At 44.5% G+C, this 23,991-nt stretch overlaps 2 protein-coding genes across 2 annotated transcripts; both read right to left on the bottom strand.

Moving 5' to 3' along the window:
- Positions 1-745: 745 nt before the first annotated feature.
- On the bottom strand, positions 746-4,813 carry ube2j2 (ubiquitin-conjugating enzyme E2, J2 (UBC6 homolog, yeast)). The gene is made up of 7 exons (XM_068742611.1): positions 4,711-4,813; positions 3,658-3,788; positions 3,319-3,359; positions 3,073-3,175; positions 2,834-2,972; positions 2,662-2,742; positions 746-2,570 (listed from the first exon to the last, which is right to left on the bottom strand). Exons 1-7 carry the CDS (start codon positions 4,738-4,740, stop codon positions 2,280-2,282), a joined length of 816 nt encoding a protein of 271 aa, XP_068598712.1. The 5' UTR covers positions 4,741-4,813; the 3' UTR covers positions 746-2,279.
- Positions 4,814-5,382: 569 nt separating this feature from the next.
- On the bottom strand, positions 5,383-23,127 carry acap3b (ArfGAP with coiled-coil, ankyrin repeat and PH domains 3b). Its single transcript, XM_068741983.1, has 25 exons — positions 23,099-23,127; positions 21,578-21,635; positions 20,371-20,490; positions 19,632-19,685; positions 17,295-17,353; positions 16,883-17,066; positions 16,722-16,766; positions 16,524-16,619; positions 16,102-16,176; positions 15,701-15,712; positions 14,201-14,313; positions 13,656-13,707; positions 13,428-13,528; positions 12,862-12,973; positions 12,545-12,768; positions 12,395-12,464; positions 12,140-12,234; positions 11,725-11,945; positions 11,539-11,631; positions 11,031-11,123; positions 10,712-10,935; positions 10,322-10,431; positions 9,822-9,932; positions 9,505-9,566; positions 5,383-5,925 (listed from the first exon to the last, which is right to left on the bottom strand). The coding sequence occupies exons 1-25, from the start codon at positions 23,125-23,127 to the stop codon at positions 5,813-5,815; spliced, it is 2,526 nt and encodes an 841-aa protein (XP_068598084.1). The 3' UTR covers positions 5,383-5,812.
- Positions 23,128-23,991: the final 864 nt, after the last annotated feature.

Here is a 23,991-nt window from a genome sequence, read left to right as displayed (position 1 = left end):
GCTGGGCCGGTGACCTCCACCCATAAGCCCTCCCACTGCTGACGACTCGCTAGCTCTGCAGCAGACCAATCACAGCTCTGGATTCTTTTTGTGATCAATGGGATCCAGATTCTGGGGGCAGGTTTACCTGGTCCAAGAGTCACATGATGAGGCTCAGCCAATCAGTGGACTGATGGCTTCAGGTGCACTGACAGTTCTTCAAACCAAAAGAAAAACAGAGAAACCGAGCAGCCCATACGGTCTCGTGGTTAGGATTCCTGGCTCTCACCCAGGCAGCTTGGGTTCAACTCCCGGTATGGGAACAGCTTTTCACTTTGTTTCCTTTAACAACCCGGAACTAAAACATTTCATTTGTTCATCTGCCTCGTATCTGGAGCCTATACCAGCAGTCAACGGGCAAAAGGCAGGGCACACCCTGGACAAGCCGCCAGTTCGTCACAGGGCCACACACACCTTCGGAGAATTTAGTGTAATTAATTTGCATGTTTGGGGTGTTGGGTGGAAGCCGGAGAGAACCCACAGACACGGTGAGAACATGGAAACACCTCACAGAAAGACTCCCCAACTCAGATTTGAACCTGTGACCTTCTTGCTGTGAGGCAACAGCGCCACCATGCAGGGAGAAGAAAAATGGCTTCTTTCCTTCCTTGTGTCGGACTCAACTCAACCTTCATCGTAATTTTTAACAGAATCAGATACAAGGGGTTTACTAAAATGCCTTGCCAAGCAAGGAAATTTATTTGCATTTACTATGAAAACTTACAATGTCACACAAGATCAACTGAAAAAGCATGGAACTTTGGGCATTTGCTGTAATCACGCAAACACGGCAGCTTGTCTTTATTTTAAAAATGCTGCAAAGAAAAGGGCAACCGAGATGCGACCTGCCTTTCATGTGGAACTTCAGATACACAGCAGAACCAGCTTCACTAATTGCAAAACACAGCAGTAAATTATTAGCAATTCTGTGAGCCTGAGCCACAGCCTGCCTTTTTGTCTGCACGCCCGATAAGCCAACGCTAGACGTTGGGGCCGTATATAAATAGGAACGAAACACAAGGCAAAAATTATATGAACTGACAATTTAGAGGGGGGGGGGGGGGGGTCCAACAAAAATAAAACACAAACACTTGTTCTTCTCGAGTCCTAAATTGGACAATATAGTTGTCAGCCAAGCCAATCACAGCTCTAATTACCCGTCGGCAGACACTTGGTACACTTGTTGGCTCATGGGTTGCCGGGAAAGAATGTCTGGACTTGTACCATTAGTTCTCAAGTTAGCATTAGCTCTTTGTCCCAAGAAACACACACACGAATCCACTGTCAGAACACTCAGTTTTTCCTAATTTGCTCGGCCTGTGATGGATCATCTGCTTTGGCTCAAATCACGGCGCTTCCTGAGAGCCTCCTTGATGGATTGATAGGTAACCATGGTAACCCGTGGAAATGTGAACAAATCTAAGACTAAAATATTACAAGGTGAAACCTTATACTTCAATTTATTCACGTTTTACCGGCAAGTTGCGGTTGTCATAACGGCATTCTACTGCTAGATTAACAGGATAACGCCGAGCGCTTGGATGCTGTAATATTCCACCATATTTTACAGATTGTAAGATTCAGGTGAAAAAGCTCACAAGATGATGCTGACACTAAATGTTTGGGAATTTTCAGACTCATGTTTTTAAAAACCTATTCCTAAAGATATGATCAAACCTGACACAATGAAGGTGAAAGTAGAGGAAGTGGTTCTTGAACTGCAGCTTGATGAAACCTGATACAGAAAAAAAAGGATTTTAAACACATTTATAAAGGAGAACCACATGAATGGCTTCTGCAGCACATTGTCTCGTGACTGAAAGCGTGTACGGTCCCACCCTGAGGAGTCTACGATGAGTCATGTTTTTGCAGTGATGATGCGGGACATTTAACAGGCTCGTCGGGTCAGCAGAGCAACAGTACATTCCCCGTCTCAAAGTTCTACACCCTTCAACAACCCATGAGCCAAGTTTGTTCCTACTGCTGACATAAACCACCAAAGCAGAGTGGATCACAACCATTTTAAGAAACCCTCCAGCCCCCCCCCCAGCCACTGCCCCACCTTCTCTCAATTCTCCCCAGGTGGGTTGGCTTTTAGTTTCCATCTTTCAAAGTCCGTGTTGGTGGCAATGGAGGGGTTTAACATCCCTCCCCCTCCCTCCCCCATGTGTTTGTAGAATGTGGAGTCCACTCGTTGGCTCACCTGCTGGGGGAGCGCCGCCCTACACCACCAGCGCCTCTCATTCCTGGGCTATGCTCCTCAGCACATACTTGACTGTGTAGGCAAATGCCGCAAAGCCTACGATCACAAACAGGTTGGCTAGGGCCCCGCCTAAAAGTCCATGATTGCGATTGGCCTGCTGGAGGCCAGGGGCGGGGTTGGCACCCTCGAGTGGGACAGGACCTCCATTGAGGGCGGGGAGGCCATAGTGAACGTGGTGAGGGTCACCATCAGGCACCACATCGGGTAAGGGGAGGGGCTGAGTGCGGACATTTAACTCCTCTTGAGCTTTTTGTTTCTGTTTCATCTCCTGGTTGAGGGAATCAGAAAGATTTAACAATATTAGGCCGAAGAAAAGAATGAACAACGGACAAGAAGCCTAAAGACGCCAGAATACTCACATCGACGACGTCAGGGAACAACTCGCAAAACACCTTATCCTTGAGGTTAAAGGCCAGACTTTGGGCTGAAAGCTGTCTTTTCTGGAGGAGGGAAATAAATAAATAAATAACACCCATCACATACCCGGGACAGCCCAGGTCATGCATCGCCATGTTGGGTGTTTGTGCTCACTGTGTAGTCAGAGGTTTCGATGCTGCCGAGGGTAGGGCCTTTCTCCACCATGAAGCTAAGCAGACCTGTGAGGATGGTCGAGACTGACCACGCCGGGTTCCACGTGTCCGGATGGAAGTCTGTGATGGACAAACATAACCTGTGGAGAAAACCGATGAAGCTTTGTCAAAGGTCTGAAGCAACCACCAAAGACTTTCCAGAAATTTTAATTCAACTCAGACAAGAAAACTGATTCTTACCTTGTATTACACTTAAATCTTCCATTTGGTGTTATCATATAGATACTTGGTGGTTTAAAGGGAAATTCCCGGGGAAATATAAGTTTTCCATGATAATATCCTCCTACAGAAAAGATTGACATATTGGATTATATCATAACTTCGATAGCCCCACCCAAAATAAAGTAAAGAAATACAAATATGCCAGAGCAGGAAGCAGAAACGTCTTACAGGGGGTGTGACAATTAACTGTCAGCAGGTTTTTACCTTCATATGGCGTTTTCTCAGGACCTCTGACAACATAGTGCCTGGAGGAGACAGGAAATAATTCGCACTGTGATGACTTTTTAACAAAGACATTTTTCCGTTTTTGCTTAATTTGCCATTCATATATCATCACGCACACTGCATGACGAGGACATGCACGGCCACCGGAAAAAGCCACGATGAAAAAGAGAAAGAAATGTCCTCTTCAGTCCGAACTGGCCGTTGGAAAGTAAGGGAACTTAAAGTGCCGACAATGACCGTAAAGTCGCCGACAATGACCGTCAAGAAGGCCACACCTTTGGTGACTTGTGATAAGCCTCGCTAGGATGGAGACCTTACCATTCCAGGATGTTGGAAGGCAGAGGTTCTGCACAGATGTAAGGCACGGGGTCTTTCTTTATCCGGAGGTAATCCTGCTTCAGTCGCTGAGTGGCTGTGGTCGGTGCCCTCTTATTCCCGTTATTGTTCATCTGTGGATATAGACGTCAAATTAGTTCTCTCAAAATGTGTTACTGTTTAAAAGTAGAACCACTATCAGGACATACGTAGTCCCTTGCAGCACTCTAACGAGGTCAATCCTGACATTACTGCATAACACCTTTGATCTGATTACTCTCAAATCAGAGATTTGTCTGTATGGAGCTGTTCTATTTGATTCGTGATCACGACGTTGTGTGTGTGAAATATGTTCGAACTCAACACAGCCATGTCTCAGTTGTTCATGGTTCTTGGTAAACGTTTTATGTGTGTGGAATAAATACTGTAGAGTAGACAGAATGACTGATCACAGATCTCTTTAAATCAATTGTTTGATTTGACCTTCGCTTATATTAAGATGCCTTTTCTCCATAATTAACTCGACTTCAGTTTCAAATCAGCTGCACCGCTCCCTCCTGAAAAACTATCATGTGGCTAACAGCTGACATTACAATGCTAGCTCGAGCATCGTTAGCTTTCAAATGATGTCACATTTCCTATTAGATAATAGGCTATTCGATGCGGACCCAATTGTTAGCCGGCACTAATCCTCTATTTTCCCACACTAAGTTAATATTAAATATCTTGTTTAGCTCAATATCAGATAGCAAGTCCGCTGCTGAGAGTAGCGTAAACAAAGTGCAGACCACCTCCCAGCTCCAGACTCAAGTCCTCGGCGGCAGAAGGCCGAAATCACAGAACACACGGCGTCTTATAGCTAATGGTAGCAGGTCGAGCTATCGGGCAGTCTGTTTGTCACCGTTTCTGTGTTCGCTGCCAAATGCTAACGTTAGCTAACGTAGGCCGAAGCAATGGTTAGCTAAAGATCGTTAGCATCACCAGTTGTGATAGTAACGGGAAATGACGCGAATATCTCTCGCGTTCACCACGACATGGGTTCTAGTAAACACGTACCTCTCCTGAGACCACAGCGAAAGCAAGCATTCGTGACCGGACACGAAATACGACTGTTGTTTCGGTCCCAGACCGACAAGACGACGACACCGACTTAGCTCCAGGCAACGTTATCGGCAGCAGGAGGAAGAACTCTGCTTCCGGGTTCTTCTTCGTCCTCTTCTTCTTCTTCTCCTTCTTCTTCTTCTTCTGGTGTTTAGCAGCGGCTGGCCACCTTTGGGAAGGAGCGTTACCGCCTCCTACTGATCCGGGGTGGAGACCAGGCTCCTTTCCTCAACTCCCTTACCAGACTGTAGTGTTTAAATAAATAATAGAGGGGAGGAAGTAAAATAAATAAATACATAAAAATAAAAGTGTTTTCCTTCATATTCTCTTATAAACTCTTGATTTCGCTGCACCACCCTCACTAAGTATTTTGTTCAGTTCTGTTTCTTGTACCCCCGGACGTCTCAACTTGTCCCTCATCACTCTTCTTTTGTCTTCGTATGAACGGCATCCTACCAGAACATGTTCGTCCCTTAAGTGTGGGCCATGCCTAACGCATGACAGAGAGCTATGCATAAAGCTTGTTGATACTATTTTGTTTTCTAAAGCTTAAAAGAAAAGCAATCAAAAAGCACAAAAAAAAACATTCAGTGAGGCCTTAAATTTTAAACTATTTTATTTCTACCTTAAATTGCATTCAATTGTATATAATTTAATGTGATCTTTGACAGTGAAAAAAATACAATGTGAAACATTAATGTGGCATTTCAGTGAGTCAACACATATCAATAAAATTCTTAGCCTCTGCTACATTAATTTTGAGAATTATTTCTATGCATACATAAATGAAACACCAAAGTGTTGAAAGCAACATGTTGCCTTTTCATTGTCATTACCAAAACTGAGTCACATCAACTGAAATATCACTTGTGCAAAATAATTGCTTGACCTACAGCGAATAAACTTTTTGACTAGCGTAAGGACTTTCATCTTAAACTTGTTCAAACATATATTTACAAGAGCAATTGCGAAGAAGTCTTGTGCGGAGGCCATTTTTGCTTGTGCTTGCAGTGTTGACCCTCTAGAATAAACCATTGCTTTATAAAGTCGTCAGTGTTCACTGCAGCTTCTTGCAGTGGCTGAACTGTGTGCTCCTTCTCCTCAACTTCTCGGGCTGGAGAGACGCAAGGAGAGAAAACTCGCGAAAGACATCAACACAGGAGATGTAATCTGCAAAATGGGATATTTAAGTCAGGCTAGAGATTGTCCGCTGTACAGATAATTATTTTTCTCTAACTTTAACATCAGTTAAAATGTAAAACACAACAAAAGTTTTTCAGGACATGCAATGAAAATCAGATACTCTAATAGCTCACATATCACTGCCTGATAAGGAAGACATGGCAGACAAAGGACAAAACAAAGCCCCAGAAGCATAAAGATGTGGGGAACTCCTGAGCTTTTCTTCGTGACATCTTTTCATTCAGGATATTTTAAACTAATTTTCCTTAAGGGCATAATTTATCTCGTTTCTTCCTTTACAAATATTCCAGTCATCACAGCACCAATTCATGTTTTCATATTCTAATGACAGCACATTAAATGACGTATACCGTTACTTACCCTTTCTGAGTACCCCACTACTTGATAAATAGCAAGTCAGATTTTTCCGAGGACACAATTATATATATTTCTTTTGAATGCCTCATTAATCCCGAGGGATAATCAAAGATTCCAAACATTAAAACAGCACCGCATACTTTCCCAGATTGTGTGGGTGTGTGCGAGAGAGAGAGAGGAACAGATGTGGAAACCCTAAAGATCACCACCACCACCACCAAAGCAGAGAGAATCCCATAATCCCACTGATTCTCGAGTAAGACGGCCCAGAATGCTTCACTCACTCTATCCATGGATTTAACTCTCCTGCTGCGTGCAGCAACCCCTGTGGTAACAGAAGCAATGGTATGTCAGTCAGTGTTTCTGTGCTCAAGTGGACATGTGCCTCAACTGCAAGTGAAAAATCATTCAAGAGTGAAATAATGTGAAATGTATGGCCTGAGAGAACTTTGTGTAACAATTCTCAGATGAAAGTTTTACACACCGGAGACACTGAAGGGACAGTGTTTCTGCCAGAGGCCAGAAAGTGAGGCACTATTTGAGACAATAAAAGCCTAAAGACTACAATGAACCCCTCCACACACACCTACCCCCGCTGGGTACACTCCGGACGTCTACACAGCCACATTTCTTTAAATATGTATTTCACTAAGCCACTGTGTAGCAGAACGATTTACAAATGTATCGCTGAGACGCCGAGAGAATGTTACGCGTAAGAGATAAATAGGAAACCGAAATGAGAGCAACAGGCAGGAAGCAGGGTTAGTTTTTTAATAGCTTCTCAGTTTTATTGTATGGATTTGGTTTTCTTTTTTCCCCCTCAGTGTTTATGACAAGGAAGAAAGTATTACAAAGATATCTAAATGTCAGAAGAACAGAAGAACGCCTTCGGGCAGTGCAGAGCTGTGTTACAGTTCTGTCTGACAGGTTTTTTTTTTTTTTTTTTAAAGAGAATACAAAGACAAAAACAGGAAACAGGAAAGACAGCCAGAATTCATGATTGAATATAGAGAGGCAGGCAGTTGGTGTGGAGTTAAAATACACAAGTCAGGCTAGAGTTTACATCTTCTTTTTTTTTTACTTTGAACAGCACCTGTAACCACTCCTATGTCAATACACACAATGGACACAACATTTAATACGTCCACACGGGCCAGGGCCCTTAACAGTTTCCTCACAGTACTGTTATATCACACCCTAGAGAGGTTCTACTTGCAGTACATTGAACTATTGCAGAATCTCTCCTGCAGTATCCGAATCTCCCGCGTCTGTTACATTTCTGCAACCCCTTTGAACATGTGAGTACACTAACAGTGTTTCTACCACTCTGTCACTTCACAAAGCATCGTAAGACTATGCTCTATCTACCGAAACAAAAACAATATCATACAATGTCAGACACTTTCCCTTTAAAAAGTCTTTGGTTGAGGAAAATAAACTAGAAAAATAATTAGATATTACAGAGGAAGTCGCCACAGATTTGGTGCACAGATGGAAGAAAGCGCACAGAGGTGCAAAAAGTAGGAAACACCCGAGGGGTCATGGTGGTACATGCTTACACCACAGGACTTCACTGCACCATGTGATCAAACCATAGAGAGATATTCATCATGCTCAGAATGCAAACAATGTTAAACCTCCCAAAAACAGTTGTGGCAAAGCATGCAGAGGATGCCGTAAGCATTGAGCAGTGAAGAAAGCCACGTTTATACGTACGTCCTCTGACCCTACATGCGTGTATAGCGTCTCAAAAACATTTGCTCGTTTATTTCATCGCAGATAGTAGAACAATTGCACCAAAATGGCGGCGCCATCAGCCTCCTTCTGGAGTATCTGTGAACTGGAGAATTGAGTTCGGCTTTGAGCACTGCCTCATCGCAGAACTTGCTGCTCTGGGTCATCTTCATCTCAGCGTTCACTTCCTTTCTTACGAGTAAACAATGACTTCAGCGAATAAAACGCAGAACATTGTAGCTGTAGGTTCAAAAATAGGCTGGGAAAAAATATCCTGTCAATTGTGTCATTGAATGCAACGTAAGGCCATTCCAAATGGAAAACAAGCGCAAAATGTCTTTCATGAGGGCTATAACATGGCATAAACAAGGCCTGTTATAAATTCCATCTAATCCTTTCAGATTAAAATGACAATCATTAAAAGAAATGCAGAATAAACTGCATCTACAAATGCATTGCACTGGTCCTCTGGGGATTAAGTATAAATAAAATAGACAATAGATAAATTGACTATACATGAACAATCTAGGAAGAAACTAAACTAATGAATGAAATTAACCAAATTATAATACTGTAGATGGGAAAAGTGCAGTTTATTTTATTCCTTTACATAATGTACCATAATATCACGTGACTAACTGTCTCAGTATTCTTAAACACATGCACTCATATACTCTCCCTTCCACTCACTCACTCTTCATGTCACAACATATCTTACAAAGCAAGGAAGGGCCTCGTCTCCACAAGGCCGTCAGTATTGTTGTCACAGTTTTACACAGATTTCAGTTCCTGACCACTTTAATACACATCAAACAGGACCGTCCACCCAACTGCAGCACGCCGATTCCTCAGTCGCTTTAAACAATGGAACAAAGACCACGTTCTTCACCTCATCCAACAGCACCTAGTTCACATATTACCCTCATAACTTCGAAATGGGTCTATTTACATCTCCGACTAAGAAGAATTGGGTAAGATGGATATAACTCGGAACTTCTGGAGCGATATAGTGAGGGGGGGGGGGGGTTAATGCAGTGAACTTGAACCTCATACAAGAGGCTACACCACAGGGAGATAAGTTATAGGATAACCCCGTTAGCAGAAACATCAAAAAGCAGATGTCAAAGATGTGTAGCTAGATTAGCAATGGTGCTGAGCAATGGCACGAAGAAACATGGTGGTGATGCAGAAAAAACCCATCGTGTCAGTACAGTTAGAAACGTCCATCAGGGGTCTCCCGACAACATAACATCCCACCCTCCGGGCTCTCTCTGCAGAATCCCCATAAACCTAGATCTACATGAGATCTGTGTGTGTGTGTGAGCGCGAGAGAGAGCGAGAGAACGAGAGAGAGAGAGAGGCATGACCACTAGCATTCCTCTATTGAGAGGCAGATGAATTCCTGGATGCATTTCCTATACTGCTGTTCAGTGGGACTGCTGCTGTGGTATTGACCTGGTTGACCCAATGGAGGCTCAGCTTCTCGCATCTCCTCGTTCATCCGAGCTAGACGCAATCTGGACCCAAAACAAACAAACAAACAGACAATAAAATGAAATGTGAACAGCGATAGGAGCAGATATGAGAAAAAGAATAGTATGGAATTAGTAACAGACAGGAGAGAATCAAAGATAATACATTGAGAATTCATCTGCTGTAATGATAGAAAAATAAACTATTTGTTACTTGTAACTGTCGTCAAATTCAACACTTTTGCATTGGATATGTATCTAAACTGGTTGCTAAGCTCAAGTTGAACCAGGATCACTCACAGGGTGACGATGTCTGCATTCGCAGCCTTCACAGCAATATTTAAGGGGTCACGACCCTGCTCATCCAGCTCTGTCTGTGACGCTCCTCTCTTCAGGAACAGACACACCAGGCTGCACACAAAAAGACAGGAAAGGAGAAAAGAGGAGAATAGGACAACAACAGATTTACAGAGAGACTTACAACATGAACGATGCTGTTCAATGGGAATCTACATTTACATTTGGGTTAAACAGCAGACCGGAGAGAAGATCAACTGTTGTCTTCATCGTTTCCATCTAGTCAATGCTTTGGCAACAGCACAAGACTTTTATTGTGCTGACAGCTTGTTTGAAAAAGTGTTATGTGTCACTTGTTGTAGTGATTACTCTGAAATATCCTTCTGGCGTGACTCAAAGAAAGAAACCCCAGCGGCTTGTGAATTTCATCTTTATTACATTCAAGCAGAATCAACTGGCATCCCGTGAAGATGTAAATGAGCTTCCTCCCAGCTGCTCCTTACCCAGTGCGTCCCAGGTAGGTTGCGTGGTGAAGCGGGCCTCGACCTCTCATGTCCCTCTGGTTCACATCGGCTCCGTTCTGCAGCAGGAACTCACAGGCGATCAGCGAGCCCTGATAGACACACATGGACAGATCATTAGAATAGAAGTCTGATTTATGGTGTTTTTGCATTACTTAATATTTTAGTTGTGTACTTTATAGCAAGGGACAGGTTTAACTCATTGTTATGGACATTTCTGACAGCATTTGAGGTTCATTCTGGCCCATTTAGAAGATCATTTTTTGCTCATTTTAGCACAGACCATCAACATTATAATCTTATATTTGAACTAGTAAGGACATGAACTCATGTATTCCATAATTCAGTCTACTCCATTCACACGTGTCTCACCCCGATCACAGCCTGGATGAGTGGAGTTTTCCCCTCTTCCTCCTCACATGCAGCATGTACATCCGCACCGTGAGCCAGTGCTTCTGCCATGAGCGACAGGTTGTGCAGACGCGAGGATCGGTGGAGGAGCGCCCCGGGGTGGAGCTCTCTCGGGTCTTCGGGGTCAGAAGATACTTCTTGTTCGATTTCCACTTCACCACTGGAGGACTCCTCTGACTCCTCCTCTGAGGTCAAAATTTAAATTGTATGAAGGGTCTAATTTGTAAAAATGCATTTAAAGATGACACAAAAACGATACAGTGGAATAATGGGACAATACCTTCTTCTGTGACACTGTCCACCACTGACCCGAAAACTAGGATGTCCGTGCTGCCATCACTGCTTCCTCCCAGGCCGCTGTCACTGCTGAGACCTGCAGGGCCAAAGATCGCCAAGCCACGGACACGTTAATGATTACCAAGCATCCCGTACGACTCCTGAACACAACGCCAGTACCGCATGAGGAAGAAGAAGCATAGGAAATACAGTATGAAGTATAAGGAGTCATTTACCTCTGCAAAGGTTATGTGTTTGCTGGCGTTTATCTGTCTGTCTGTTTGTCTGCACTGAAAAAGTGCTGGATGGATGGAAACAATTTGAAGATGGTTCTTGGTCTAGCTTAGATCCTATTACATTTTGAGAGCGATCCGGATACATCTGTCTGGATACTGTCTGATTTGGCGGTGGTCTACACTCTCCGAGTGCTTTTCTAGTTTGTGTGTCTTATGATAATCCCCAATTCTTGTGCGTTGTTCCTGCCTCTATTGTGTGCTGAGCAGTGGACTTACTGCGGGGACCAGAGCCAGTGTCAAAGTAGGAAAACAGGGAATCCAGCTCATCCGGGCAGAACAGGGAGTCCCGACGAAACTTTGCTGCAGCTGCTGCAGACAGACAGAATATTATTACAAAGATTTGATGCAGGGATTCACAGCGTGGTGGTACTACGCAAATATACGTGTATATCCTGTAGATACCTGCTGAGAGACTTGCCGGTGATGCGCTGCCCGGTTCGTAGCGATGGTATTTCCTGCGGACCTTGTGGGGGGCTCGAACTGAGCTGCTTTGTCGCTGGCACTTCTTCACTGTCCAAGGCCGAGACTTTCTTTCCCCCTCCGCAAACACCTCGCTGCCACTCATCTTCTTCAGGAAGCGCTTCTCCACATATTTAGACTTGATCCAGGCCTCTTTCTCCTGTCTGGAGAGAGATGATCCAAAACTGACAATATTACATGTCCAGATAACTGAATGTGTGAATTAATTCGAGCACTAAAATCAAACCGAGGACACTGAAAGAGAGCTACAGATTAGTCAACTAACACACATTTATACCCCAACTGACTTCAGATTGGTTCAAAAACCCCACTGTAATGTAGAATGGAGAAGACAGACCTTGTGCTGGATGGCCCAGGTTTTTTCACTCCTTGCTCTTTGCAGGCTCCCTCATAAATTTGATTGATCACAGTATTCCCCAAATCACACATCAACTAAACACGAGGAGGACAGAGATGAGAGACGGACAGGTACGTAAACAATACGAGAAGCACAATTAAATGCATGGAAGGAATTATAGATGCAGCTATGGGGGAAGAAAGTGCAGTATTGAAAATTGAAGCTTTCGGCAAGTTTGTTGGGGGGGGCGCACACCTTGAGTAATTCTGGCTCCCACGAGTCTAACGTCAGCGAACGCACTTTAGAGCAATGGACACCCAAACTCCTGAAGGAAACAAGTTGAGATTTGTTTTACGTGACAGTAAAGTCATGATTTGGGCACTCAGCCCCCCCGTACTGCGTTACCTGTGGATTCCTGAGCACTCGATGCAGAGTAACACGCCCAAGTTGATGGAGGCCCAGCAGGGAGCCGTCTGGCCGCAGTCACAGCACAGATCATTTCCTGGGAGGCTCTGTACCCTCTGGAGGAGGCTCTCCCCACCCCCCCGAACGCCCCTATCCCCCCTCTCCCTGGGCTCGCTGGCGGAATCGATGCTGCTGGTGGAGGGAGAGGCTGTCCGGTCCAGACGCTGCAGAGACATGTGGGCATGTCAGAGATGCTAAAGCTACATGATGCTATCATGTGAGTGTTGCCTTGCATGGCTTTGTGCTCGTGTGTTTACCTCGATGTAATAATTGTCGCTGATGTCTTTGTAAGCAGAAGCGATGCTCGCCTGGACGGCCTGGATCCAGGCCTGCCGCAGCTTTTCAGACTCAGCTTGCAGCATGCAGCTCCTACGATTAGTAGATGCCAAATATGAAGAGCTCATTCATTCATTCTTTCGTTTTGTTAACTGCTTCATCTGAAATCTGGGTGGTGGGTTTTACTGGCGCATATCCCAGCAGTCTGCGGGTGAGAGGAGGGGCACACCCTGGACAAGCCGCCAGTTCATAGCAGGGTCACACACAGACAATCATTCACGCACACGCACGTTTTTGGTGGTGGGAGGAAGCCGGAGAACCAGGAGAGAACCCACCTCGACACGGGGAGAACATGCAAACTCCTCAAGTTGGATTCAAACCTGTGACCTTCCTGCTGAGAGGCGACAGCGCTACCCACTGCACCCCCGTGCTGCCCAAATACGACGGGTTAATAATTGAAAATATTAATAGGCATGATAAAAGCAAAGGTTTTGTGGGGGAGGTTTCGTTTTGCAGGGAACTGGACCTCACGGACACACACACTTACTTTGTGGGCGAAACCACCTCGAAGCAGAACCGCCTCTCATTGTCTTCACACGGCTTGACAGAGCACAGCCTCAGGTCCTCCACCACCACCGTCAAAGAGTCCTTGAGGGGGGTCACATGACGCGTTTAGGACGAGTCACGAAGCAGGCTCTCCTGCTAACGTCAGCGTTTTACTTGTACGTGATCCCAGCTCAGAACAATCAGAGCAGAATTCATTCTCATTCTGTACCTTGAGCTTCTTCTGGTAGACCAACTGGCTGCTTTGTATTGAAAACCACCGCCTTGAGCAGGAAAGAAGGTACAAAGTTAGTTTCTGCAAGTAAAACTTCAGTAAAACATTCAGTGATTTTAAATTAAATCGTCATTTTCCTGATGGTGCATGTCTCTTTCATTGTGCGAACCAGTTTACATTTGTCCTGTCTTTGTATGAAAAGTTAAATTGTCTCTCGAGTTCCTCGATTCAGGGGATCGTTGACTTACGACCTGTGTGACTCGACTGTTTGACTTTATATGACCGCACTTTACGAGGGGTTTTTACGACATACTGGAAAGCGAGCGAGCGAATTAAGCGTACGACGGTTTCTACGATCGAGAGGAAATGGTCTCTTTCTACTCCGATATTTTCCGTATCATGACGCAGCATAAAATACTTACGGTAATTTAACATGGGGCGACTTACGACCGAGTTGGCATACGACAAAACCCACGGAACCGACTGTGGTCGTAAGTCGACGACCTCCTGTACTGCGCTCTGAACCTGACTTCTCTTCTCACCTGTTCCAGGTCTTGAAGGCATTGCTCGCCCTCTTGAAGAGGTAGCCCTCCATGACCACACCGTTAGGAGCGTCCACATTGAATTCCTGCTTGGGGTCATCGTAAGAAAAGTCCTGTAGAGGGAACACATCGCTGCACATCATTATCGATGCTAGTTCCTGGACTCCTCTCAGTTTATCGCTACATTTGCAAGAAGTTCAAACGTTTATTTTGTTCCTTTGGAGGAAGTATTTTTATTCTTACTGTCAAAACAAATAGTCATCATCCTTTCATTTCTTTAAACCAAAACCGGTTTTTCCATGGCTCCTAATTCCATCTCTGTCATGCAACCTTTTTCTTTCTTTCTCACAGAACAGGGGTAAACGGAGACACGGTTCTATCAGTAGTTGTCACAAGATGAATAATTCCTCTGCTACGGACGCATTTTCTTTCTGAGCCTGGTTAATGCTCCCCACGCCACCCATCTGGTCATGTGTTTACACAACTGGTCATGTAATCCTGCTAAAAAACAAACAAACACCGTCAAAAAAGAAATGTCGCTCCTCACCAGTCCATAGTCCAGCCAGCCAAAGACCTTCATCTTCACCACATTAGCATCCAACATCATCTCATACTCGTTAATACTCAATTATATATATAATATATTAAAATACTCTACAGAGAGGAGTAGTGGTGGTAGTAGTCGAGCATCATCGGAGTATTCCACAGGTTAACTCGGATGAGCGGAGACCTACTCGAGCATCCCACACTAATGTACCGACATCCGCAGCGTGACGTTCCTCCACTCGACACCACTTGCAGCCTGGCTGTGGCTCATTAGCATACAGCTGCCACACTGGCCACGCCCCCCGCTGACCTCGTAGCGGCAGCCGGAGATCAAACACAGCACGTCACAGCAGAGCTCCTCCCCGAAGGAAGGCGCTCCCGTTCGCCCACTCAGCCGTCCATCTGTCCGTGGAACTCACCGCCATTTCTGCTTAATCAAGCCGACAATATTGCTCCCCAAGCTCCAGCCCGGAGCTTCCGCTTCCAGTGCTCTCTATATCTCTCTATAATCTCTATAACACTGCTTAGTTTATATTTTATTTTGTATAATTGGGCCTGGATGACTTCCACAGACTGAATGAATGGACATCCTGTAAGAACCTGGTATGTGGGCCATTTTACTATTAATCAAAATCTCCATGCGCCTCTGATCCCTTCAGAAAAGTCTCATAACGGATCTCTGAGAACAATGGCTGGACCTGACAGAGAGCAGAATGGTTCACACTTGATTAGATTCAAACAATCTTTCCATTCTTACGCTGACAAGGATCCTCAGGGACTGAAACCAAGAATGTAAAGAATTATGTAGGGTATTTTGGTTAGTTTAAGCAAATATGCAGCATTATGAGAAGCATCTGGTGCTGTCTATGTCAAGAAGTGAAAATAAATGTCCATCCAGACGTGCAGCTCACAGAACACTGTACATTCTGTTGGAAGTGAAACGTAAAAAGTCACCTGCATCAGAGTCTGGAGCCGCAACATGGTCAGGTGAGAATCAGATGAGGAGACAGAAAGAGAGAGATGTTAGTGTAAGATCTCCACCAATTGATTTTCAGACCGCAAAGTGTTTTAGGAATATCAAAGCACCCGTAGAAAGATATATTAATATAAAACAACATTTACAAATTAATGTTAGTGAGTAAAAGTTACAGTTAAATTTGAGAGATTTTGTATTTTAGTTTTATTTTATTAACATCTCTACCATCAGTGGGAAATTTAATTTAAATAAAAATATCCTCAAATGTTTGATATGTGTGACTTCTATATGCTTCTACCAAAAGCCCACCGCAGTGAATCTGGTGTACTAGAAGTGCTGCATGTGGGCGACAGGGGACAGAAGTCTGTTACTGTCTCACCCTCTGCTGGATGAGGGCGTGCTTGTGCTCCAACTCCCTCTTCTCCATGGCCGAGTCGATGACCAGCTGGTCCAACTGCAGGGGCAAAGTGACAGGCTAAAGTCAATCTGTGTGACAGCGAGAAGAACAACAACACAAGCAGACAGCGTATGCACACGCAGATTTAAACACTCGTGTGGTTTGTGCATTTAAACTCAAATACAAATATTTGTAGATGCATGCATGATATCTGATAAACATCTGTATTTATAAGGCTCAAAAGTCCCGACCAGAAATTCGGTGAAAGTTCACAGCATCAAGACATCTTATGACACTTCAGGGGAAATATTAGGGTTAATATGAGCATCTGTGTGTGTGTGTGTGTGTGTGTGTTGCTGCTTTTAGCATGAATGACACAGTGTGCTGCGTTAGTTTAGTCTCACTTGCGTGGCCAGTTTTTTCATATAAGGATCGATCTCATTCAGGATGTTAAAGCCTTGCTGGAACAGAGTGTATTGGGCACGCATGAAGGACAGCATCTGCAGGAAACACAGGGAGACAGGGAGCGTTCCAATACGCCTCAGGTATCACAAGTATTCGAATATCCAAAACCCACACGTTCATGTGTTTGGGTTACTCACTGCATCCAGGATTTCAAACTTCTTCTTTGCTTGAAGCACATTAATCTACCAAGAACCGGGAGAAAACGCAAAACAAGTACTTTAGGCTGCGTGAGGCCATTGAGCCCGTTTAAAGACAGCTTCAAGTGTTTCCAAGGAGAGTTTGTGTCAGTGTGATTCACCTGCAGCACATAGTCTAGAGCCAGATGCCTGAAGGCTTTGCGGCTGAGGATGAGGGCTTGTGCGGCCTCTTCAGCCTCGTGCACCTTGTTCCTGGGGGCCTGGGCGTTCTTCACCTGGGCCAGCTCCATGTCCTCACGCACCCGGTCAAACTGCTTCTTGGTGTCCTTGAATTTACGCACATCTCTGAGGGAAAAGTTGGAAAATAGAGACACGGTTTGATTTACAGTGGTCTCTTAGTTTGAAATACAGTATATTATTTAATCACTACTGGTTATTTGAACATACGGTTACAAATCCTATTATATAAACACTTAATAGCCAGAAAAAAAGAAGCAATTTAAATATCTAAATGTGGAGATCACAATATTTGCTAGGTTCCTCTCTGGCATGCCACCTATTAAAGATACTCACTCTTTAATGAAGGTATGAAGCTGCTGCTTGATGGACCTTTGAGCCTGGTCAAACAAGATCTGTGCAGAGAAGAGGTAGAAGAAGTTATACTCCATCAACACTCACTGCTTGAAATGGCAAAGGAGGCTCAAGAGCGACGACTTCAATGCATCCCCCCAAACTGTAGATGCTACATCTCGCCAGCAGGTGGCGGTATGAACTCCTTTGTGTTATTACTGTGGCAGATTGGGCCAGAGGCAGAGGAGGGGAGAGGAAGAGCGATGTGGACGTGCATCCATGTGCACTCACTCAGCTGCTGCCTCAACACATCAGCAGCCTTACAGCGACGCCCCTCGTCATCTGGAGGATTCCCAATCCCTCTTCTTCCCTCAACTACTGGACAAGCTCTCTGCAGCACTTCTAATCTCGTTGTATATCCACTATGCAAATGACAGTAAAGGCTTTCTATTTCTATCCTATTCCTCATCTGACAGATCTTCCACCAAGGCAGGGACTTTTCATACATTTCCAAATTTGTTTCCACATTCCAGCAAATCTACGTTTAGGAAATATTTATTAATACAGCTTTGTGATGTCCGAGGACGAGGAGAACAATTCCGCCTCAGTACTCGCAACACACATGAGAGTGTGTGTGTGTGTGTGTGTGCAAACCATGTGATGACTTTACCATCAGGACTTTGGCTTTCTTTTTTTTATAGCTGTCATGTGTTTTCACATCTGTAGTCGATTAGAGTTGATGAATGACTAGATGGCTGTAAAATGTCTGTGTTCCGTCTCTTCTTACCAATATACTGTTGTTGTGAACTAACACAGGAGGCAACATTTAGAATTCACTTCAGATTAAACTGGACGACTGTGGTGGGTGTTACAGTCTCTCCATTCCTGTCTGCTTCTGTTAACCTATAACATACATTTCTCTTTTACTGGTTCCTAAACGGCACTGCAGCTGTAATGAACGCAAGTAATGAAAGATTAACTGGTGAATTACAATTAAATGCTTCAGGAGTGTAAGTCAGCAGTCAGCAGTTTAGTCAAAAACACCCAACTATGCAGAACATGAAAGAAAGAGAATATTCACTGTGGTTTAAACTGTGCGATACGTATGAGAAAATGTTCCCTTTTTATGCATTTGAAATGAAACAGATGTTTCCTTCTGTGATAGCTGAAAGATGGCCAACACTGACTGCACTACTAGTAGCACTACTTCCAAACTGCTCAGGTTAAAGATCTGCAGACGGAGTGTGAAAACGGGGTCCTGATCCGACCCATCGTGCAGCATGTGAATATTTAATCCCCCCCGTCACCCTCCAAAGATCACAGTCCCTAAAATCACTGGGTGGAGGTCAAGGTTACTGTGACTTCACAAAATATGTTCTTAGCCACATCTCAAGAATTCATATGCCTACACCAAGCCCTAACAAGCATTAATTAAATGTTAAAATATGAATCTAATTTAATAAACTTGGCTCCATTGTCTGGATAGCATGGTAAGAAAAGATAAAGCAAAAAGTTGAAGGATCTTCAACCAAATCAGAAAATCAGAGGTGGTGAGGTCAGCATCCTGTCCACACCTACAGCCTCGAGAGTTCAGCAGAAAGATCTATCTATTATACAATATAACAGACAAAGATGCCTTCATATCTTTCTTAGGTCTCATATCTTCATGCCAAATGTCAAACCTTAAATCTCTGGATGACAGCAATCTACTCTGAGACCAAAATGATACCCTGCAACAAAAAGCAGCTGCAATTATGATAAATGCGTCTAGTCTTTCTCTCTCTCCCTGTTCTTCTTGCCCTCCCACAGCTCAGGGTTCTAGCTTTGCACGTGTGCATTGGACAGAAATGTTCACGCCAACGACTCGAAACGCGATTCGCCACCGTGTCTAAAATAAAATGTGGCAAATAATCATAAAGTATTATGGCTTCAAGATATAAACATGTCACCTTGTCTCTTCTAATGTTGACCTGCCTTGAGGCTTCTAGCAGAACAAACTTTTCAAATCACACTTGGTCGAGTGAATGAAAAAGGTTCACACGTCTATGGGAGAGCATGCATGTGAGTGTGTGTGTGTGTGTGTGTGTTAAAGCCGCCGTACACATCTGGTGAAGCATGTGGTTTGAATCAGACACACGCCTGTGGACTGGCCTGTGTGGACAGATTCACCGTCACAGAGTGAGGTCACAGTTACATTTTGCGTGCGTGTGTTGTGCAATCCTGGACCCACGGGGAACTGGATGTCTGAAAGACGCCAACGTGCCAAAAGAACCTCGGCGTGTTGGAACAACACTTCCCCCTCAACCTTTGGCGTGTGTCTGAAGCCGATGTGTTTCTTACCATGTGATAGTTGACGATCTCCTGGAGGCTTTCTCCACACTTTTCAAGGCATTCCTGCAAAGTTGGTGACATGAACACAAGTTTCTGTGTAAACCTGAACCATCTTTCGACATACGAAGAACACCACAAGGTCCACCAAACACGATTTGGATGAGGAGAACGCCACGTCGTATCGTTCACGAGGACATCAGCGTAACAGTTGCTGCATCCTGCACCATGGACACACAATGACTGAGCTTCCCTGCCATATCCTGAAGCCATTGGGTCATGAGCAGATGAAGGCGCTCCTTTCTGTTTTAGATGCGTTTTTCATGTTTAGGGGCATTCGAGCTGAAAACTAACGCCGCTGCTAAGGAATAACGTTCCATCATTAAGTAGCATTAAACACATTTCACCATCTCAAGCAGCTTAATTTGACCTATAATGTGCATCTGTAGCCATAAAATAAGATTAACACTGAACGATCAATGACTGGCACAATCGGGAATCTGCCCCCCCCCCCCCCCCCCCCAGGCAACGTGCGTACCGACTAGAAGCCCAAGAAAAAAGAAAACCATAAGGAGGCTTTAGAGTAACATCCCATGTGGTCACATCTGTCACGTTGTAAACCGCTGGGTGGCTCGCTAAGGTCGATGGTGTTCATACTGCGAGCTGCTGTTACTGTTCATGTGGGCAATCACAGGAACGTCCGAGCAAAGCCAGATGAGATGGCGCTTGTTGAGAGGCTAGTTCGGCTCACCGATATCGCCTCCTCCTTCTTGCACTGCTGGGACAGATCCTTGATGCCGTTAACAAACAGCTTGTTGGCGCTGATATAGGCCCGGCCAGCCTCGATCATCCCGCTGCACAGCTTCACCAGCTAGGAGAAAGCACCGAAGCATAAAACACTGGCTATTTAAAGATCACACGTTCTACACAGCATGATTCTCGGATATTAATAGACTGATGACATGAAAACAAAGCTTCAGAATAAGTGTTAGCACAAACCAGGGCGACACATTCATTTAGAATAATCCGCATGTCTTTATCTGGGACAGTGTGGGAATTATTCAAGCTCGTGTGTCTGTCAATCACTTTAATATTTTTTTAATGTGTGTGTGTGTGTGTGTGTGTGTGTGTGTGGTGTGGTTCACCACAATGTATAATAAGTCAGAAAATGTAGTCAGTCAATTCAACACTATGTCAAAACAGGAAATAAACAACCATAAAAACATACACTGAGACGGAAAGTAATGTCGTGCACATTCATTATCGGTAGCAAGCAGGCTATGGTTTCAGCCGTACGAGTGCTAAAGCCTCATAAACATGGATATTACCAGGTGCAGACAGCTCACAGAAAAGGAATGCAGTCGCCACATAAACCAGCAACAACTACACTTTCTCACTTTACAGGCTACAGGATAAGCTGTGTGTGTGTGTGTGTGTGTGTGTGTGTGTGTAGGGGCACTGTATGCCCAAGAGAGAGTTCTGAAAACCTTTAATTCTCTCATCTGGAGCAGTAGATCTCAGGGTTTATGCCAGGAGAGTGTGTGTTTTTTATTCTGCAAAATCTATGACATAATGACATGAAACTACAACAATGTAATGATAATTATTGTGTATACTGGAGTTTAGCATTGCTGAAATGAGGAGCTTAAATGCATTGCCAGATGTTTCAAAGTGTGAATTTAATGTATCAGGAGTGACTTCCTAACACAGACAGTCTCAAAGAAAGGGAAGTATTACTTATAGTCAACAACTATTACTTTGATGTCAGTAATGATAATCAAATCCAGTTCTATGCAATATAATTTCTAGATACTACTCTGTGAAAGATTTTCACAAGATACAGGAATCACAATTTAACACCAGTTTAAAAACAACAAATGCATCAAGTATGTTACTCAAATCTGATGGCTTATTGTGCAGTACAGATACAACAACAATATATTTGGAGTGGCAGATACCTTGTCAAGCTTCGCCTCAATCTCCCCCACGTCTGTCTCCACATCATCAATGCCAGCCCTGCAGAGCGAGCACAGAGACACGTCGTTATCAGACCTGCTCATGAGCAATGTCAGCCTTTGTGAGGAAGATGAACCATCAACCATGAATGTCTGGCTGAAAAAGCTTTGCAGTCGCATAAAGAGGCAAAAAAAGACAGAAGCTGCGAACAATAAAAGTGTTGAAATGCTTTCCCTTGTGTTGGTGCATCGAAGGCAGCGAGTCATTGCAGGATTCCCAAGCATGTGCTTTACTAACTTAACATTTGGTGTCTGCGTCCCCCTGAACATTAAGCTGCAATCAGTCACACACACTTTGATCAATCCTGAATGCTGGATCGACGACAGGCAGCCCTTTGGAAGATTAGTGGCAAATGCTAAAATTCAAAATCAATGGATGACGTCACGCTCAGACGGAGGCGAGTACTTAAGCATCCATAATGTATGTAGTCGAAAGAGGGAGCAGCAGCACAAACGCTTTCGACTGGAAATCAGCAACTTTGAAATGAATACGCAGCAACAACAGAAAGTATTCCCTATACAGACCCTGAGCAGGGTGGGGGGGTAGACTTTTATACACCAAAAGTGAAAAGTCTTCTCAAACAAACGCCACTGCACACATTCCTCTTTGCTCTCTACAGCTGGAGCAGATTGGAGATCAGCTTCACACCCGCACGAGCTGCAGCACGTTGGCTAGAACGCCATAAAACGTTGGGTGAGGATGACCTCATCACAGTCAACCCCACCCTCATCTTCAGCCCTTTAACACTCAAGCAACAACGGCTGCTCAGCTTTTCTTTTTATAAAGGAAAACCCAAAACAAACATCAGGAGCTGATTCTTGACTTGCACCTCCTTTCTCCTTTACCTCTCATTTAGAAACCGCAACACGACAACGACACAACAGGTACACACGTGTGGTCAAGCCCGAGGGCGCAGTTCAGTTGCTGCGTGTCCCTGTTAACCTACACCGACGGACAAACGGCTGCACAGCCTATTTATCTGGTGCCGGTTGTGCTTTGTGTTGCAGGTTATGTACGTCGAAGTGTATTAGGAATTATAGAAGGCTTTGGAAATCAATAGCCTAAGAAGATTGTCAACCCTGTCATGGTTAAATACTGGGGGGAAACAAAATAGGACTGCAGAGGAAAATGTGAGTGATTCAGAGTGTGTGTGTGTGTGTGTGTGTGTGTAAGCGTGTATGGTGCCCTTATTTGTCCTTTTTAAGGATTAGCTTTTGTGTCATGCTGCAAGACGTGATAAGAAAGCAGCAAAGAAGACGCACAAATGATCAAATGTAGCCTCAATGACATTACTTCCTGTAGGGACACCCCAAAGCCGCTCCTCTTATGGAGATGATGAAGCTCAATCTGGATGGGGGGGGGATGGGCTCCTACTGCCAGTGGTCTGACATCACTAGTGAGGAGGGGGAGGGGAAACTCACGTGCACTCCCATCAACCCCAGTGACCATCCTCATCAGCATACTGGTCTATTCTGGTATTCTGGTCCGCCATGCCGCTTGCAAACTGTAGCATAGACATCTTCTCACACACACACACACACACACACACCCCATGTCTTCAAGACCCATCCTGTCACATGGCACATCGCATCCACATCAGCATCACTTCATAGGCCAGAGGGGCAGAGGCAAAGGGAACAACGTATACCAGACGAGCACGGCCCCGACGGCTGAAGTGGTGACACGCATCAAGACATTGGCGGAGGCGCACGCTGGAGACGACGCGATGCGAGTTTGGTAGACATGATGTGCTTTGAGTAAAACAAGTGTTCAGTGAGAGGAGAGATGCAAATCTGCTCAGCAAGGGGACTGAGCCAACAGTCAACAAGCTGCACTTTCAAAAGCAGCCCAGCAAACGTTTCCATCGCACTGCCTGCTTCTTTCATTGAGCTTTATTCCTGTGCTGACACAGCAAATCAGGCTGTGGGGGCTATGACCTCATTTTCTATTGACATCAGGTGGATGGGAGCGCAAATCCAATACCTAATAAGCAGTGTGCACGCACACACACACACACACAAATCACCTTATCAGATTAGCATTAGCCAGACCTCCTCCTGATTTGACCTTTGAGGGGTAGTTAGCCTGTTCTGTATGAAACCCACCCACAGGTTCAGATGGTACACACACATATACACGGATAACAAATAATTCCCTTCCCAGAATTCCAAGTGGTAAGCTCCATGGCAACCATTCATTGATCCCAATCACCATGGAAACAGGCATCAGCATTAAAGAGCTTTTTTTTTTAACTGACCAATTTCCTCTGTGTGTGATGTGTCGGTCCCCGAGCATCTGCCTCTCTAACCAGCTTCCCCTTTTGTCTATGACGTCTTTTTTTGTGGTGATATTTGCC

Source organism: Brachionichthys hirsutus, chromosome 8, assembly GCF_040956055.1.
Source record: "Brachionichthys hirsutus isolate HB-005 chromosome 8, CSIRO-AGI_Bhir_v1, whole genome shotgun sequence".
Taxonomy (NCBI): domain Eukaryota; kingdom Metazoa; phylum Chordata; class Actinopteri; order Lophiiformes; family Brachionichthyidae; genus Brachionichthys; species Brachionichthys hirsutus.
The sequence above is the reverse complement of the archived record's forward strand: the minus strand, read 5'-3'. Positions and strand labels throughout refer to the sequence as shown.

Bases quoted from the DNA above. Each gene is read 5' to 3' on its own strand.
- ube2j2 (XM_068742611.1), bottom strand. From the start codon at position 4,740: ATGCTTGCTTTCGCTGTGGTCTCAGGAGAG. The intron at 3,789-4,710 runs GTACGTGTTTAC...CTATATCCACAG, and splicing joins TCGCTGTGGTCTCAGGAGAG to ATGAACAATAACGGGAATAA. The intron at 2,973-3,072 runs GTAAGAATCAGT...TTTTCTCCACAG, and splicing joins AGATTTAAGTGTAATACAAG to GTTATGTTTGTCCATCACAG.
- acap3b (XM_068741983.1), bottom strand. From the start codon at position 23,127: ATGGCGGACCAGAATACCAGAATAGACCA. The intron at 19,686-20,370 runs GTGAGCCGAACT...CCAACTTTGCAG, and splicing joins AGAAGGAGGAGGCGATATCG to GAATGCCTTGAAAAGTGTGG. The intron at 11,632-11,724 runs GTATCTACAGGA...GTCTGTCTGCAG, and splicing joins ACCGGCAAGTCTCTCAGCAG to CAGCTGCAGCAAAGTTTCGT.